Source organism: Sphaeramia orbicularis, chromosome 5 (genome assembly GCF_902148855.1).
Source record: "Sphaeramia orbicularis chromosome 5, fSphaOr1.1, whole genome shotgun sequence".
Lineage (NCBI taxonomy): Eukaryota > Metazoa > Chordata > Actinopteri > Kurtiformes > Apogonidae > Sphaeramia > Sphaeramia orbicularis.
The window spans coordinates 423789-440710 of NC_043961.1; the positions used below are offsets into that span (position 1 = coordinate 423789).

General features: G+C 38.3%; 1 protein-coding gene across 3 annotated transcripts in view; it reads left to right on the forward strand.

Annotated features, from left to right (window-relative positions):
• The window catches only part of LOC115419864 (plasma membrane calcium-transporting ATPase 1-like), a 231718-nt gene that overhangs the window by 168190 nt on the left and 46606 nt on the right, over positions 1–16922 (forward strand). For all 3 annotated transcript variants that reach the window (XM_030134928.1, XM_030134926.1, XM_030134927.1), the window contains 5 exons: positions 6050–6264; positions 6800–7042; positions 8999–9240; positions 13718–13955; positions 14054–14233. In XM_030134928.1, the coding sequence (XP_029990788.1) occupies positions 6050–6264; positions 6800–7042; positions 8999–9240; positions 13718–13955; positions 14054–14233 (1118 nt within the window). The remainder of the gene's footprint in view (positions 1–6049; positions 6265–6799; positions 7043–8998; positions 9241–13717; positions 13956–14053; positions 14234–16922) is intronic.

Genomic DNA, 16922 nt, shown 5'->3' on the forward strand with positions numbered 1-16922 from the left:
CATGTGATGTGGACGGAAACATGAACAGAGGTTTTCAGAGTTGAATGACACAGATATTCGGCCCACCCTGGTCATATGACCCCCTCCAAAATAAACACAGCGTCACTGTGGAAAAGCAGCTGTTTGACCTCATGGACACTGACTCCCTCCTGCTGTCTCTGTTTGCAGATATTGTCCCGTTCAATCCTGTTGAATTTTCGTCCTGATTCTACTGACTGCATTCAGTGGCATCATGGGTTTCAGGTCATAGACTGATGGGGGATTCTCTAAAACTCACTTTATTTAAGTTTTACACATAAGGTACAGACTAATATCAACAACATAGCTTCCCTCTTACATTATTTAATAGGTAATCTATTACAACAAGTAGGCTACATTGTGTAAAATGAAATAAAATAGCAAGTTTTAAATTAAGAACTATCGTGACCAAATGGATGCAATAGGGAAAAAATAATAAATAAAATAAAAATTTAGTTATAATTAGAAAAAAAATGCTGTTTTGATCAGAAAATGCAATGGTGTAGATCAGTGGTTCTCAAAGTTTGTGGTTGTGAAAAAAAATTCCGTTTTTATCGGAAAGGTCACATTTATCATGATAGGGGTCAAGTCATGCAGATATGTAGGGAGTGCCCGACTACATTTTATACTGTAATTCAAAAAGTATTTAAGATAGAGACATGAATAATACATTATTTTAAAAGTATTAACTAGTACTTGAAGCTCATAAAAAGAAACAAAAGATATAGTGCCATCTTTTGCCATAAAAATATGAAAAACTGCATGGTTATGTAGGGAACAAAAGTTAACATCTAAATTTTCCTTTTTTTTAAACATTTTAAAAGTGCGGTTGCAAGTGTCTCCTAACTTTGCATATTTGCTGAGATGTTCTTTAAGGGGTCTGTTTGGATAAACCACGGATGCATTTTTTATTTTTTAAATATAACTATGACTTATGGCCAGAGTTTTGAAGAATGGAACGGTTATGTAGGGAATTAGGAATTTGGGTTATGTAGGGAAAGAAAAGACAGGTACAGTGTCAAGCACTTGGGAAGAAATGTATACATTTTTATACATATTTATGACTAGATCTACAAAGGATACATATTAGCTGAAGAAAGTGATTCATAGTTACTGAAAATGAAAATGTTACTCATGAGGATATTTTTGGTCATATTGATCAGACTCACAACCAATAGTGTGATAATATTTGTAGTGTGAATAAGGCAGATATAATAACTGTAGTTCTCAAACTTTTTTTGTCAGACCCCCCCCCCCCCACCCCCACCCCCGAACTCAGTCAAAATTGTAATTGTTATAGTAATCATGTATGTGTGATTGAAAGAAACAATAATATTATAACCGTTCTTTTGAGGTACAAAATAAACTCAGTAAATGTACTAAACTACTTTTCCAAATAGAAAAATTAAAAGTGCAGTTACGTTATAACTATACCATTATTTTTTTTTGTTTATCTTTTATTTCAACAAACTAATATTTTTTGACATTCATATTTTAATAGTATCAGTGCCTGCAGGGAGTGTGTATTACATTGCACATATTCTCAGAACAATAAGGTACAAACTGTGTAAAACTGTTGGATGTTTTTGTTTTCTTTTTGGTCAAATCCTGGTCCGTTCTCCAGTCCCAGATCACCACCAGATCACCACTGGATCTGTTTGTTTTTCCTCCGTAAATCCAGTTCAGGCTTCGTTCCACCTGCTCCTTCCTCAGCATCAATGTAAAGCGCTGAATGATTTCCGTCTGAATAATCACATCCCCGAACCACACAACTGTCCCTGTGTGACCCCTCCCTGGAGACCCCGCCCACCTCAGACCACATGGTGCTGTATGTGCTTTTTAAGATTCTCCATAATGTGGGCGCGTTCCTTTAATTCCATCAGAGTAATCGGCCAGCGGGGTCAGAATGCACTCAGATTTATTGGATGGATTTTTTTGATTTTAATGGAGAAGATGGTTCATTCCGGAATTGAAGGCATTTTCTGCGTGGCTTCAGTTGACCCCGATCAAAACAGGAGCTTTCAGGACGGAGGGGGAGGGGCTTCAGAAACTGGGTCTTACCTGTTGTCACCTGTCTGGATGATCTCTGGATCCGATCTGCTGACGCGGGCTTTTCCTCCACATCACAGTTTTACTAGGATAGAAATGACAGGTTTTCACTTGAACCGTACGGTGTTGCAGTTCCTGTGTTCAGCGGACCCTCGGACCCGGCCCACAGAGCTCCTTTAATCACCATCATCTGCACAGCGCTGTTGTAATGTCCAAAGGTTTTTCAGACACTTTGTCTTTAACTTCTTTACATAAACAAAAATACCAAACACTCAAAAACTGATATTTATTTAACCCTTTAAAAGTGTTTGAAATGTAAACAAACCTTTTTTTTTTTTGATGCAAAAAACACGAAAAACTTTTTTTTCATATGCTACATAAAAATTGGATTATTTATGGTTGGGTTTTTTTGAGGGTTTTTTGCAGCCTGGCTTATATCAGCAGCATGTTTTATATTAGGGCTGTCAAAATTAACATGTAAACGCAGATTAATCCATCATCATGATTAATCTGATTAAAAATATTAACGCATTTAATCCATCTGCGGCAGAATGACTCTGAACGTCTGTGCCAACGCATTTGGGTCAGTTTGTCCAAGTCGAGCTACCATCGCACATGTGCAAATGGTCAGTTGGTCCGGTAGTGACAGGCAGCAGAACCAGCCCACACAGATGGAAGACGCAGTAGAAGATCCAGTAGGTCCACTGGATGGAAACAGGAGGATGAAAAAGACTACAACAGAACAGTCGACCGACAAAAAGTTTCATACACACTCTGCAGGGAGGAGTTTTCTGTTCACCGAAGCACTTCCGGTTTAAAATACCATATTAACGTGAAACATATGCCACTTGGGGATTCTGCTAGCACTTCAGCTAAAGTGTCGCCCAGCGTTAAGTGCAGATATATTCCCTTCTTTCTTGAGTCTGTTTGCTCATGCAAAATGAAACGCGTTTAATATAGATTAAAAATGAATGATATTTAATTGTGATTAATCCAAATTAATCCACAGCAACCCTGTGATTAACCTGATTAAAATGTTTAATCCTTTGACAGCACTAATTAATATGTACTAGCGGCATTGTACCCGTGGTGCCATTGTACGACAGCGCCCTCCCATAATCCAACAGTGGCATTGTACCCGTACGCCCTCCTGTGCTGCAACATCGATCACACATCGAGTGGACATTGGACGGACACAGAACACACATTATTATATAGATTATTATTATTATTTGTGCTAGTTCAAATGTTCAATACTAAAATGTGATGATGTGCATTTTTTACTCACTTCAGTGGAGGGTGTTAGTGTAGGAATTTTCCATCATTTACAATGTGCTGATTTTAGCGGCTGAGTCAGAATTTAACAAAAACATGCAACAATGAACACCTTTTGAATTCTGAACTAATAAAATTTATGAAAAATAATATGACCTTTTATGATATTAAGTGCAAAGTGTGCATAACATACTCACCCAGATGCCAGAAGGTTAAACATCTACATTTACTGGACTCGTTGTCGTTGTCAGGAGCAACCGCATTCGATAGTTTATACGATTTTGCACCTTATTCTCAGAATATGTGCAACATAAAAAGGCCTCATTGCAGCCACTGATACTGTTAAAATATTAATCTTTGTTACCAAATATCTGTTTCTTGTTCTAAAAAACATCAAATTTATTGTTATAGTTATAATAAGATATGTGTACATTTCATATTTTTGTTTGGAAAAGCAGTTTATTATTTTTATTGAGTTTATTTGTCTTGTTCAAGCAAGAAGTTAATTTACACAACAAATAATTTTTTAAAAAAAGAAAAGAATGACATTTGTTTCAATAAAAGTTATACGTCTATAATTTTGGGGGGTTGGGGGGGGCCTGGAAATTTTTCTTCTGCCAAAGGGAGCCCAACAGAAAAAGATTTAGAACAACTACATTGTGGGATATTTCTGATGCCACCAAATCCTGTGCTGACATTCTATCATTTTTACCTGCAAATAAAATGCAATTCTAATTAATATATTTGCATCATGTTGAGATATTGTAGTGAGTCTAGTGACTGAATAGTTCATACATGGGTCTAACCTCAGTAAAATGTGGAATAAAATCAGCAGGACGTAACATTCTTCTATTGCTGTTTGTTAACGGAGCTGGTAGAAAAACAACACTGTTGCCAGGCAGGTTTTGGGAAAGCTGACCAATCAGAGCAGAGCTTGCCTTTAATAGTGTTGCATTTTTCATTTGTTTTTGTTGTTCTTTTGTTTTGCTTTTATTAGTTTTTATTATTCTTTTGTTTTTTTTATTAGTTTTTATTCTTTTGTTTTTATTAGTTTTTATTATTCTTTTGTTTTGTTTTGATTTATTAGTTTTTATTCTTTTGGGGTTTTTTTGTTGTTTAGTTTTTTTTATTCTTTAGTTTTGTTTTTTTGTTATTTCCAGTTAGTTTAAGTTTGGTTTTAAAGCAGCATTCCTAGCATCTATCTGCAAAGAACAGCTGTCAGTCAGTGTGTTTGTGTTCATAACCAGAAAAATGTAATTATCCACTTTAAATACAAGGCTAGGTGAGAAATATTTGGACAAAGATGACCATTAAACACATTTTCTTCCCTACATATTAAGGTTTTTTTTGTTTGTCTTAACTCTTTTCTCAGTGAAATTTTTGTTGGGTTCAGATGGAATTCGATCCCAGTCGCTTCATCTCAAACCAGTTTGACATAAATCAGGAGTTTTATCTGTGAATCATTCAAAGATGTTTTGTTCAAGGCCGAGAATACAAATCTGGAGCTTTGAATGTCCGGTCTAAAAACTGTCAGTGTTTGAGAAGCTCACATCGATCTTCTACCTCCTCATGTTCTATTCACACAGATCTGTCTCCACGTGTCCGTCAGAACTTCTACTCTGACATTTTTTTTATTCTTTTTGAAGACATTCGGACCAGAGGAGGACTTCAGAGGCTGTTGGCTCACTTTTATTTCACTGTCAAAACACCAGAATTAATGAATGAATGAATACTTGTATTTCAGTCGCGTACTTTTACACAACACAAACTTCTGACAGACACTTTTCTCACAATCACTAACTGATAAACGGAATACGCTGGAGCCAACAGTTTAGTTTTACGCATCCTGTTCCTATGGCTTGAATTTCCTGGAATACCAACATGGAAAGGAAATAAACGGTTATAATTAATTAATTTGTTAAATTATTTTCCACAATTAAAAGGCAATTAGTAATGACACGATGGATGGATGGATGGATGGATGGACATGCTGCACTGTTCATAATACTGTATGTAAAACAAACAGTGACTATAATTAAACTTAAAAAAAAGAGCCATTAGAGTAATAATAGACAATACATGTGTTATTATTATTATTATTATTATTATTATTGTTATTAATAATAATAATAATAATAATAATAATAATAACCTCATTTGAACCCTTTCAGAGGAAGTGTCTGGTTAGTTTTGTCCGTGTGGTTCGTCACTTGTCAGACGTAGAACTTGGTAAATAGGTGAAAATTAACACAAATTAGGTGTGAAGGAAAAGGAACAAAAATGTCATTCAAATAAAATGTAACTAACTTGGGTTCCAATGCTGAACCTTGTGGAACACCGCAGGTTACTGTTGTAAAACTGATTCTGTGTTAATAACGTTTCCATACTGACACCTGTTTGTCAGTTCCTTCTAAACCAGTGTTGTTTGACACCTTTTACCATTCGGTCACATTTTTGAAGTTGTAAGGAGTGATCGTCGGTGTCTGCTGCAGATGCTATCGATAGGAACCAAATACAAAGAACATATTTCAGAAATGAGCTGATTTTCATTTCTATTTCATAAAACCCAATGAAATGCCTGAATGGGCTCAGCTGGTGCCGTTGGTTTTCCATTGTCAGGTTTTTGTAAAGTTTGTTCTTGGTGTTTTTGAGGAGGACGTCCACCGCACAGACCATCTGAACCCGCCCTTCTGTTTCCGTCCCTCAGGTCTGATCATGTCGGCCGTCACCGTCATCATCCTCATCCTGTACTTCGTCATCGACACCTTCGCGGTCCAGGGCCGGTCCTGGGTGGCCGAGTGCACCCCCATCTACATCCAGTACTTCGTCAAGTTCTTCATCATCGGCGTGACGGTGCTGGTGGTGGCGGTTCCTGAAGGACTGCCGCTGGCCGTCACCATCTCCCTGGCCTACTCTGTCAAGGTAAGCCCCACCAGAACCAGAACCAGAACCCAGACCAGGAGAGTCCAGTAAAGCAGGTTCAGGTTGAATGTCGAAAAGTCACAGGGATTATTTCAACACTGGAAATAAAAGTGAACATCAACAGTCACCACTATGTGGAGGAAAGAATTCAACAGAAATGTCATTAAATAGAAATGGAAGAGTTCTGATGAGACTGAATCAACTGCACATTTATTTAACTGACACCATGAATCAGCCTTCATCTATCTATCTATCTATCTATCTATCTATCTATCTATCTATCTATCTATCTATCTATCTATCTATCTATCTATCTATCTATCTATCTATCTATCTATCTATCTATCTATCTATCTATCTATCTATCTATCTATCTATCTATCTATCTATCTATCTATCTATTAATTATCTCTTCATTCATTCATTAGCCATCCATCCATTTTCTATTCATCCATCCATCATGTCATTGCCAGTGGTCTCTTAATATCCACTCATTGTTCTTGTCTGTTTCCTCACAAACCTTCTTCTTCTTTAGAAAATGATGAAGGACAATAACCTGGTTCGTCACCTCGACGCCTGTGAGACGATGGGGAACGCCACCGCCATCTGCTCCGACAAGACGGGAACACTGACCATGAACCGTATGACGGTGGTCCAGGCCTACATCGGAGACACGCACTACAAGACGGTGCCCGAACCCGACGTCATCAAACCTGAGACTCTGGAAACGCTGGTCAACAGTATCTCCATCAACTCCGCCTACACCACCAAGATCCTGGTGAGGCGTTCACGGTCATGTTCCCTGAGGCGTTCAGGGTCACAGAAACCTGAATGTAGAATGTTTTTATTTTTGCTTTAGTTTCAGTTAATTCATATTTTTGAGATGGTTCTTTCTGTTTTTTTTTTTAGGTAGCGTTGAGTTTCATGTATTTGTAGTGTTTTTTTTAGGTTTTATGAGAAATATGGAGCTACATCTGTGCCAAAGCTTTCATTAATTTGGAAAAAAATATTAACTAAAATTTGGACGTAAGTAAATTAACTTATCTTGATTTTTTTTTCTCCTTCATTTTAAATTTGATTCGTTTTTACAGATATTTTTGCTAGAATTTTTTTATTTTTGTTATTCATTTAAATGTTTTTTTTTTGTTTTTTTTTTCATTTAAGCTAATGTTAAGAAACTGGAAAAACCCTAATGTTTTATTATCTAAAAATGACAAGTAACACCAATCTACAATTTTTTACAAATGATTTACCTCAAAGATTAAATGTTTAAAATCTTACATACATTAATAAGATGAATAGAAAACAAATGACCAAAGTGTTTATCTGATGTTTTTAAAGTGTTATTCCACATAGTCCATTTATCCAATAGATTTATAATATTCCATTGTAAAGAACCTGTCCAGTGAATGTATTATAATGTACAGACAGTTTTTTGCTCTGACACAAACATTCCTTTGGACTAAATCCCATTCTATTATTAATTCTGACTATTTCACATTTAGACCGTAGACTGTATCTGTGAAACTACATCCAACCAGTATCTGGACTGAGTTTACATTTATTAGTGTCTCAAACTTGGTAAAGGTCCACTACTTTTATTCTGGAGGGGTTTTTTTTTACTCATACGTCAGTGTTTTCTTTTTTCCAATTCTCTTTTTATTGGTATTTTCCATGGTTCACATATTTATTCACCGAGCAATTCACCTTTCTCATCCATTCATCTGAAAATTACAATTGAATCTCAAAGTGCTGTGTGCGACTCCTCAGACAATACAAATAAGGAGGATTAGCCCTCCTTCAGCAACACCAAAGATGTCATTTTTTACAATAGATAATTAAGAACTAAACGCCCTAGAACAGGAATGCTGGGGTGGACATTTGTGATATAAAAAACAAAAAACACTGATACAAAAGGGTTTAAAAGGAAAAAGGGGTGAAATGGCCATAAGACATGGTTTTAGATAAACGATGGTCAAACTGGTGTGACACACCTAATCCATCTTTGTCATCTTTTCAAAAACACACCTTGTTGTAGTCTTATCGCAAAAGTAATTCTTTCCATCTTAAAAATGTCATGAATGATGTCAGTCCACTGTAGGTTTTTCTCGTTTTAGCCACTTCCTTGTTGTGGTTTTCCTACAAGCAGCACTTCAAATCTGAAATAAATATTTGTCATTAGAGGAGACATTTTCTGATGGTGGAACTCCTAAGTAGAGCTGCAACTGATTAATCGACTCAAAGTGATCCAAAAAAATCCTTCAAGCACAGTTCTCCTGAATATTCAGCTTTGTTTGCTTCATTTCTCTGCTGTTAAACATTGGTTCCACTGTTGTGTTTCACACGGACGCTTATTGGGACGCACAAAGAAGCTTCAGTTCAGGAAAACTGACAGAATATCTCCCTTCAATCAATTTGAGTCGATTAATCGAATTGTGAATTTTTGCATTGACTTCAAGCACCTAATGGATTAATCGGTTGCAGCTCTACTCCTTAGAAACAAACTCAAAAAGAATGTTTGTCTGGAATACTTTTTGTAAAACTGGATAGACCTCCTACCAGAAAGGGAACAATATTGAACGAGACCAGAATATGTGAAAATGATTTGCCTCTAAGCGTCCACACACACTGGACATCAGTGTTCTCATCAAACATCAGTTTGTTTTTTCCACATTCTCGCTCTGATGTGGAATATTTCAGTTGCGACTTTCTTTTGTTGTTTGTCCCTCGTCAGCCTCCGGAGAAAGAGGGCGGGCTTCCTCGCCACGTGGGCAACAAAACGGAGTGCGCTCTGCTGGGCCTGGTCCTGGACCTGAAGAGAGACTACCAGCCAATCAGAGAGGAGATCCCAGAGGAGAAAATGTACAAGGTCTACACCTTCAACTCGTCCAGGAAGTCCATGAGCACCGTCCTGAAGAACGCCGACGGAGGCTTCCGCATGTACAGCAAGGGGGCGTCGGAGATTGTCCTGAGGAAGTACGTCTACTTTTATATAGGTTATAGAATAGAATAGAATAGAATTAGAATTAGAATAGAATAGAATAGAATAGAAATAGAATTAGAATAGAATTAGAATAGAATAGAATAGAATAGAATTAGAATTAGAATAGAATAGAATAGAATAGAAATAGAATTAGAATAGAATTAGAATAGAATAGAATAGAAGAGAATAGAATTAGAATAGAATAGAATAGAATAGAAATAGAATTAGAATAGAATTAGAATAGAATAGAATAGAATAGAATTAGAATAGAATAGAATAGAATAGAATAGAAATAGAATAGAATTAGAATTAGAATAGAATAGAATAGAATAGAATAGAATAGAATAGAATTAGAATTAGAATAGAATAGAATAGAATAGAAATAGAATTAGAATAGAATTAGAATAGAATAGAATAGAATTAGAATAGAATAGAAATAGAATTAGAATAGAATAGAATAGAATAGAATAGAATTAGAATAGAATTAGAATAAAATAGAATAGAATAGAATAGAATAGAATAGAATTAGAATAGAAATAGAATTAGAATAGAAATAGAATTAGAATAGAATAGAAATAGAATTAGAATAAAATAGAATAGAATAGAATTAGAATAGAATAGAATAGAATTAGAATAGAATAGAATAGAAATAGAAATAGAATTAGAATAGAATAGAATAGAATTAGAACTAGAATTAGAATAGAATAGAATAGAATAGAATAGAAATAGAATTAGAATAGAATTAGAATAAAATAGAATAGAATAGAATAGAATTAGAATAGAATAGAATAGAAATAGAATAGAGTAGAATTAGAATAGAATAGATTAGAATAGAAATAGAATAGAATAGAATTAGAATAGAATAGAATAGAAATAGAATAGAATAGAATAGAACAGAATTAGAATAGAATAGAATAGAATAGAATAGAATAGAGATAGAATAGAATAGAACAGAATTAGAATAGAATAGAACAGAATTAGAGTAGAATAGAAATAGAATAGAATAGAATAGAATAGAACAGAATTAGAATAGAATAGAAATAGAATAGAATTAGAATAGAATAGAATAGAAATAGAAATAGAATTAGAATAGAATTAGAATAGAATAGAAATAGAATAGAATAGAAATAGAATAGAAATAGAATTAGAATAGAATAGAAATAGAATAGAACAGAATTAGAATAGAATAGAATAGAATAGAAATAGAATAGAACAGAATTAGAATAGAATAGAATTAGAATAGAATAGAATAGAATAGAATAGAATAGAATAGAATAGAATAGAATAGAATAGAATTAGAATAGAAATAGAAATAGAATTAGAATAGAATAGAATAGAATAGAAATAGAATAGAACAGAATTAGAATAGAATAGAATAGAATAGAATAGAACAGAATTAGAGTAGAATAGAAATAGAATAGAATAGAACAGAATGAGAATAGAATAGAAATAGAATAGAATTAGAATAGAATAGAATAGAATAGAATAGAACAGAATTAGAATAGAATAGAATAGAATAGAATAGAATTAGAATAAAATAGAATAGAATAGAATAGAATTAGAATAGAATAGAATAGAAATAGAATAGAATAGAACAGAACAGAATAGAACAGAATTAGAATAGAATAGAATAGAATAGAATAGTGTGTAGATGTAAATATTTTATTTAATAGAATAGAATAGAACAGAATTAGAATAGAATAGAATAGAATTAGAATAAAATAGAATAGAATTAGAATAGAATAGAATAGAAATAGAATAGAATAGAATAGAACAGAACAGAACAGAATAGAACAGAATTAGAATAGAATAGAATAGAATTAGAATAGAATAGAATAGAATAGAATAGAATAGAATAGAACAGAATTAGAATAGAATAGAATAGAATAGAATAGAATAGTGTGTAGATGTCCATCCATCCATTTCCTTCCGCTTATCCGGGGCCGGGTCGCGGGGGTAACAGTCTTACCAGGGATGCCCAGACTTCCCTCTCCTCAGACTCCTCCTCCAGCTCTTCCGGGGGGATCCCGAGGCGTTCCCAGGCCAGCCGAGAGACATAGTCTCTCCAACGTGTCCTGGGTCTTCCCCGAGGTCTCCTCCCGGTGGGACATGCCCGGAACACCTCCCCAGGGAGGCGTCCAGGAGGCATCCGAAACAGATGCCCGAGCCACCTCAGCTGGCCCCTCTCGACGCGGAGGAGCAGCGGCTCTACTCCGAGCTCCTCCCTGGTGACTGAGCTCCTCCCCCTATCCCTAAGGGTGCGCCCAGCCACCCTGCGGAGGAAACTCATTTCGACCGCTTGTATCCGGGATCTTGTCCTTTCGGTCATGACCCAAAGCTCATGACCATAGGTGAGGGTAGGAACGTAGATTGACCAGTAAATCGAGAGCTTCGCCTCTCGGCTCAGCTCCTTCTGAACCACAACCGACCGGTACAGCGACTGCATCACTGCAGACGCTGCACCGATCCGTCTGTCAATCTCACGCTCCATCCTTCCCTCAATCGTGAACAAGACCCCAAGATACTTAAACTCCTCCACTTGGGGCAAAGACTCCCCACCGACCCGGAGAGGGCAAACCACCTTTTTCCGGTCGAGAACCATGGCCTCGGATTTGGAGGTGCTGATCCTCATCCCGCTCGCTTCACACTCGGCTGCAAACCGCCCCAGGGCACGCTGAAGGTCCAGGTTCGATGAGGCCAACAGGACAACGTCGTCTGCAAAAAGCAGAGATGAAATCCTGTGGTCCCCAAACCGGACCCCCTCCGGCCCCTGGCTGCACCTAGAAATTCTGTCCATAAAAATTATGAACAGAACCGGTGACAAAGGGCAGCCCTGCCGGAGACCAACATGCACCTGGAACAGGTCTGACTTACTGCCGGCAATGCGAACCAGACTCCTGCTTCGGTCATACAAGGACCGGACTGCCAAAGGGCCCCGGACCCCATACTCCCGAAGCACCCCCCACAGGATACCACGAGGGACACGGTCGAACGCCTTCTCCAGATCCACAAAACACATGTGGACTGGTTGGGCGAACTCCCATGAACCCTCGAGCACCCGATGGAGAGTATAGAGCTGGTCCAGCGTTCCGCGACCGGGACGAAAACCGCATTGTTCCTCCTGGATCCGAGGTTCGACTATCGGTCGGATCCTCCTCTCCAGTACCTTGGAATAGACTTTCCCCGGGAGGCTGAGGAGTGTGATCCCCCTGTAGTTGGAGCACATCCTCCGGTCCCCCTTCTTAAAAAGGGGAACCACCACCCCGGTCTGCCAATCCAGAGGTACTGTCCCCGACTGCCACGCGATGTTACAGAGACGAGTCAGCCAAGACAGTCCTGCACATCCAGAGTGTGTAGATGTAAATATTTTATTTACTGTTCCACAGTTGTGATCAGATTCAGAAAACTTTATTTATTCCGTACAGACAGTTCATTGACAGCTGACCACAGACATCAGCCCAGATCCAAAGTGCCATGTGACAAACACAAATAAATCAGTGCACACATATAAGATCACTGAAAGCATCTACGAATAAATACATTTAAATAATCAACAATAAATAATCTATAAATACCAATGCAGACTAAAAGACCCTATTGGTTCTACTAACAAAAAATAAAAAAAACCTCATATAAAATGACTAAAATGGCTGATGTCAGAGTTTACAAGTGTGATAGCTGAAGGAAGAAAAGACTTGTATTTGGCTGTGTGTGGCCTCTGAACTGAAGTGAGTGACAGCTGTGCTCCTAAGTTTCCATACCCTGACCCAATGTGCATGGGACGGTCTTGGATGTTCCAACATGACAATGACCCAAACACAAAAGGCCAAGTCCAGCTGTCATTGGCTCCAGCAGAAGAAAGTGCAGGTGAAGGTGTGGCCATCTTATTATTACATATTACCCCTCTATCTCCTACTAAATTCTAAAATGATTCAGTTTCCTGGTGTGTCCACACATACTGCGCCATGTTTCTTTTAAAACTCTTCTCCTTCACTTGTTGCAACGTCCGTCAACATCCGTTTTTTTTGTTTTTTTTTAATCACGTGACTCTCGTTGCAGAAAATGGTCTTTCCATTGCAGTTTTGCGTGACATACCATTTGCGCTATGGCCGAAAAACCACCTCTTGCCAGCACAACAACTTTTTACTTTTTAAAAATGAGAGTTTGGGCAAAATTGTCATTTTTCCATTAGGCAAATTTTTATGTGCAAGTTATATTCGTGCAATTTGAGGGTCAATGGAAAAGCGACTACTGATTTAAAAGGAGCCAGTACAGAAGACTTTGGATCAGGGTCATTTGGATAGTTCCTGTTGTTAGTATGAGTGAAAGAAAAGTTTTTGTATTATCATTCATGTTCTCTGAAAAATAGCCAGAAAATCACAAATTCTGCCAGAGTATGTACACTTATGAGCACAACTGTTTATATGATCATTATTTGTCTGTATTAAACCCTTTTTTTTTATCCTGTAGATGTTCTCGTATCCTGGACGCTCAGGGTCAGCCTCGCGTCTTCAAGCCCAAAGACCGTGATGAGATGGTGAGGAAGGTGATCGAGCCCATGGCGTGTGACGGACTCAGGACCATCTGCGTGGCCTACAGGGATTTCCCCGCCGAGGCCGGAGAACCAAACTGGGACAACGAGAACGACATCCTGAATGAGCTGGTGTGCATCGCCGTGGTGGGCATCGAGGACCCCGTCAGACCCGAGGTACAGTTAAAGCCCCGCCTCCTCGGACCAGCGCCCTCCCACCCTGGTCCGCCCGGTTTTTCCGTTTGAGAATCTGTTTTTTCCGACTCCTCCCACAGGTACCTGAAGCCATCGCTAAGTGTCAGCGTGCGGGCATCACGGTTCGGATGGTCACCGGAGACAACATCAACACAGCCCGAGCCATCGCCACCAAGTGTGGCATCCTGCTGCCCGGAGAGGACTTCCTGTGTCTGGAAGGGAAGGAGTTCAACCAGCAGATCCGCAACGACAAAGGAGAGGTGAGAGCGAGCGGAGAACGTTTACAGAACCAACCCACATCACATTACAAACAACTCTGTCCAAGTACAATTCCCAAGGTGCATTTAGTCATTTTTAAACAGCAAAGTGAAGATACTACGTGAAAATAATCCTCCTATATAATGCACGTTCTGTGTCCCATCGATGTTCCATCACAGGAGTGCGTTTGTCCAGGTTTCCCTCAGCCGTCACAGGCCTGATCTGCACCAAATGAACACAAACATGACCTGACTATCTACTAGGCACAATTTTATGTATATGTATATATAATAACTTTATTTATATAGCACCTTTAACCCTTAGTGGTCTGAGCCTATTTTGGCCATTTTTGAGTACTTTTGATTTTGCCTTTATATACTATAAAAAGAATTGTTTACTATACCCATGTTTGGGATCTTTTTTTTTTCAGCACAACTTCATCTGTCTCATGTCTGCCTATTATTTTTTCACTTTAACCTACTATATCAACACAAAAGGCCAAAAAATATCAAATCTGATTTGAAAAATGTACATAATTCATTGCATAAATAACACACAGATGCTTAACGAACCTTTTCAAAGACTTTAAAAGTGAATATTGGTTCCAAATATTAGGTATAGAAAATTCCAATTGTAATAAACTAGCAGCATTGTACCCGTGGTGCCATTGTATGATAGCGCCCTCCCGTGGTGCAACAGTGGCATTGTACCCGTACGCCCTCCTGTGCTGCAACATCGATCACACACGGGGACACGGGGCAGGGCCAAAACGTCCATTATATAGTAGGATTAAAACTATACTCAGATATTGGACATAAAAACAGATCTTTACATAGACACCCCCCCCCCCCCCCAGGTCCTCCCAGTTTCTGCATCTGGTTCAGGTGGGGGTCATTCTCACTCTTACCTGTAATGCTAATGCAGTCTGTGGATTAGAATCCACAGATTTGACCAATTTTTTCTGTTTTGAAAAAAGACAAAAAATTATGAAGCTCCCCCAAGAGGACCCCAGGGGCCGTAACAGTCAGAAATATAACATTTGCTTTATATCGCTGTAATAACGGTATATCGCTCATTTGCTCCAGTTTCAAACTGTCATGTCTCCGGTTGTATTTGCTCTATCAACATCAAATAAAAAGTGCAAAAGTGTCTCAAGTTCACACTTTTGAATGCAATTGTCCCCAGTGGTCCACATGACCCAGTGGCGGCTGCTCGTCTTTCAGACAGGGGAAGCTCATTGTTGGCTTACATTAAAAAAATTGTCAAGTTATTTAAACATAAATTCGGCCCTCCGTTCCTTTTTAAGAAAATGGTCAGTGACCATTATTATTATTATTATTATTATTATTATTATTATTATTATCGTACCAGTAGGCGTCTTTTCCAGGACTGGACCAGTGTCCTCTGAATGTCCAGCAGAGCTGGTCTGCTCAGACGGCCTTGGCCCAGTGCATTGTGGGTGTCAGACTTCAGCCTTTTTAAACTACAAATGCTCCTTTCACTGCGACCGAGCCGACAGTCTGACTGATTTAACTACAAAACGATATTAAACTCGAACAAGAAATGATTAAATTATGGAACTGAAACAAGAAAACGTTAAAACTATGTTAAATTGAAACAAGGAAGTCCAATGAGTGTGTTTTATTTACAGTGCAAGAAATGAACCAGTACTTTGGTTTGTGTGATTTCCCAGCAGAATGTGTGACGGTATTAAACTGAACTGTGTCAGTGAAGGAGCAGATCTGAAAACAGCTGTCAATCAAACGGGATTCAGCCTTTCGACTGATCCTCCAATCAGCACGTGGGATTCTGGCGTCCGGCCCGGCCGAGCTCCGCCCACAGCTCCATTCACCCCCAGAGACGCCTGGCGTCCAGGGGCGGGACAACATGGTGTCATTTATCCAATTAGCGTCCAGTTTTGACGCAATGAAAACACAGTTCCACTCAGTCCCATTGAAGCCCACAGACGGACACTGTCTGTGGACACATGCACTGAGCAGAGATGGAGGAGAAAACAGACACGGGAACGGAGGAGAAGGGAACAACAGCCAGTCTGATGGTTTGTGATAAAGCTGATTCTGAACCAACTCATCTTTGGGATGAACATGTTCTAACACATTTGTGGTCAATGAAATGTCAACACAACTGAACAGATTTAACCATTTAATTTTCGTAATTTTAGGGGAAGCCGGGCTTCCCTTGCAGTCTGAGAGAAAACACCACTGACATGACCGACTTCTGACGGTCATGTGTCATGTGATTCAGTCACGGGGCCGTGACCGTGGACCCCTAAGGGTTAAAAACTGAGTTTACAAAGTGCTCTGACAGACAAAGCAGAGCGGCACAACAGCAGGATACAAGATGCAAGCAAAGACACTAAAACAGAAAACAACACAATAAAAGAGATACGAGCAGCAAACGCAAAAACATGACACTTAGATGCAAATCAGAGTACAGAGGGCAGAGATAATGTGACATGATGCTGTTAAATTAATGCAAAAACGAAGGAGTGAGAAAAAAACATCATGTGTGAGAATATAAATGAATATTCAAACAGGGTGAAGTTAAATATTCAACATTAAAAAGGGACCACATCACATAAAGGCAAGTTTATAAAAATGTGTTTTAAGAAGTGATTTAAAAGATGTTACAGATTCCACAAGCCTTATCTTATCAAGCCTTAAATACCAT